At 53.7% G+C, this 1890-nt stretch overlaps 1 protein-coding gene across 1 annotated transcript in view; it reads right to left on the bottom strand.

Moving 5' to 3' along the window:
• Positions 1–14: 14 nt before the first annotated feature.
• ZNF511 (zinc finger protein 511) overlaps positions 15–1890 on the bottom strand; it is a gene marked incomplete at its 5' end in the record, with an annotated part of 5293 nt that continues 3417 nt past the window's right edge. Inside the window, 3 exons of the mRNA XM_010842926.1 lie at positions 15–1161; positions 1308–1509; positions 1800–1888. Coding sequence (XP_010841228.1) covers positions 889–1161; positions 1308–1509; positions 1800–1888 — 564 coding nt within the window. The remainder of the gene's footprint in view (positions 1162–1307; positions 1510–1799; positions 1889–1890) is intronic.

The raw sequence follows: 1890 nt of genomic DNA, 5'->3' as shown, positions 1-1890 counted from the left end.
ACACCACGTTTTGTGAATTTAGGTACAACGGTCACGCTTCGTCTTTTAAACTACTATACACCACGTTTTGTGAATTTAGGTACAACGGCCACGCTTCGTCTTTTAAAGTACTATACACCACGTTTTGTGAATTTAGGTATAACGGTCACGCTTCGTCTTTTAAACTACTACCTTGATGGTGTCATGTGGTAAATGACTATCGATGGTACCAAGTGTCTTTCCACAACAATTAAGTGAGAAATTCACTAAAGCCAGTCAGACAATACTGAGCTTCTCCTCCTTAACACCACTGTCTCAATCCAGCACTGCATGATTTTTCTCCTTAACGTGATTCCTTGGAAAGGAAGGAGTTATGTTATACTCAAGGTCTTAGAAAAATCTCCCATACTGAAGTGGGTTTTCCTGATTATTCTACTTTGAACAGCAAAGTCCTATCTGGGGACAACAATTTAGTCTAACATGATTTCAATCAATGCAATCTTTAGATGGTTACAAAGCTTCCCCTGAGAAAATAAGTTAATGAAAAGGCAAAGAAAACACGAACTTTAGGGCAGTTTCCAGGGGCACTTCCCACAGTGCATGCTGAACAATATTACACAGCTCTGTCGTCAAGCTTGTAAATGGATGGCACAAATGAAAAGCCAAAGGGCTCCATGTGCGGGAAATGGCTCATGGCCTGGGACAAACCCCCCAAAGCCCGTGTGAGGATGGAGAGGTGATGGGGGGGCGGCAAAGGCGAAGCCTGAGCTCAGAGGGGCCCCAGCAGACCCCATGGCGGCACCACGGCCACCGCCCACACAGACCCAGCAAAGCAGCTCCCCCTTCTTGTCCTCCTTACAGACAGAGTGGCCACACACAAACCACCTCCACCTGCTCCACCCCTCTCGGTTAGTAACTCCCGACTCCCAGGGTTAACCCACAACTAAATGTGACGTTAGGTGTCAGGGGTGCTGCACGAGGGCGTCCACAGCCTCTGAGTCCGCACACTCTCAGGCCTGCTGAGCTCAGAAGGCGGCTTCCTCGAGCACCCACGTACCGTCTGCCCTTCCTCGGTTTATCAAAGCGGAAATCTGCAGGGTAGAGGTGATGAGTTACCAGGTGCTCCTTCCGGTCTCTGCTGGTCCTGAACTTCTCCGTGCAGCCCTCCACCAGGCACTGGTACTACAGCAGAAACAGTGTCACCGCCCTGACCCCGGGACCACTGCCTCGCCCAGTCTGGACCCCAGGCTCCAGCACCATGAGGCACACGGCTCCGGGACAAGCCCTGTGATGACTGCCCTTGGCCTCAGTGGGTGAGCGTCCCTCACCATGTCCTGCCGTTCAGCCAGGATCTGGAACAGTGAGTCGTGCCACTCCTGGATGTGGGTGTCCAGCAGGTGACCAGAGGGGAAGGCCCGCTTGCAGGAGGAGCAGACATTTCCGTGCAGAGTGTGGTAGTGATGCTCGTAGTCCTCCAGAGCGTCAAACGCCTGGCAGCAGCCGGCCACCTGACAGGTGAACTCAGGCACCCTGGCCGAAAAACGCCTGGTGGGGATGCAATTCCTCGGAGGGCAGGACGTCAGGCTCCCTGTCACCACTCCCCTCAAGTGGCTTGGGATAAAGCTGATAAAGCTTCGGATTTTCTCTTGCAATCCCAAACCCTGCCTTCGTTACAAATACATCTTCACGGACAAGCAAGCTGGTGTAGAGGCCAGCCATGCTGGCTTCTCAGTGGTCCAGGCCAGACACCAGGGTGGGGCGAGCAGAGGGAGGGGTGAGGAAAGGGCAAGAAGGGCCCTGAGCTGGGCCACAGCACTCACCTGGGCCTCTCCGGCTCCGCAGCCACCTGCGTAATCACATCCTGGAGGTAGAGGTGCCTCTGCACGTCTCCGTCCTGAGGAAGACAGCTCT

Source organism: Bison bison, unplaced genomic scaffold (genome assembly GCF_000754665.1).
Source record: "Bison bison bison isolate TAMUID 2011002044 unplaced genomic scaffold, Bison_UMD1.0 scf7180017847359, whole genome shotgun sequence".
In the NCBI taxonomy this organism is placed as follows: Eukaryota; Metazoa; Chordata; class Mammalia; order Artiodactyla; family Bovidae; genus Bison; species Bison bison.
Note: the sequence above shows the minus strand (reverse complement) of the source record. Positions and strands in the feature narration are given on the sequence as shown.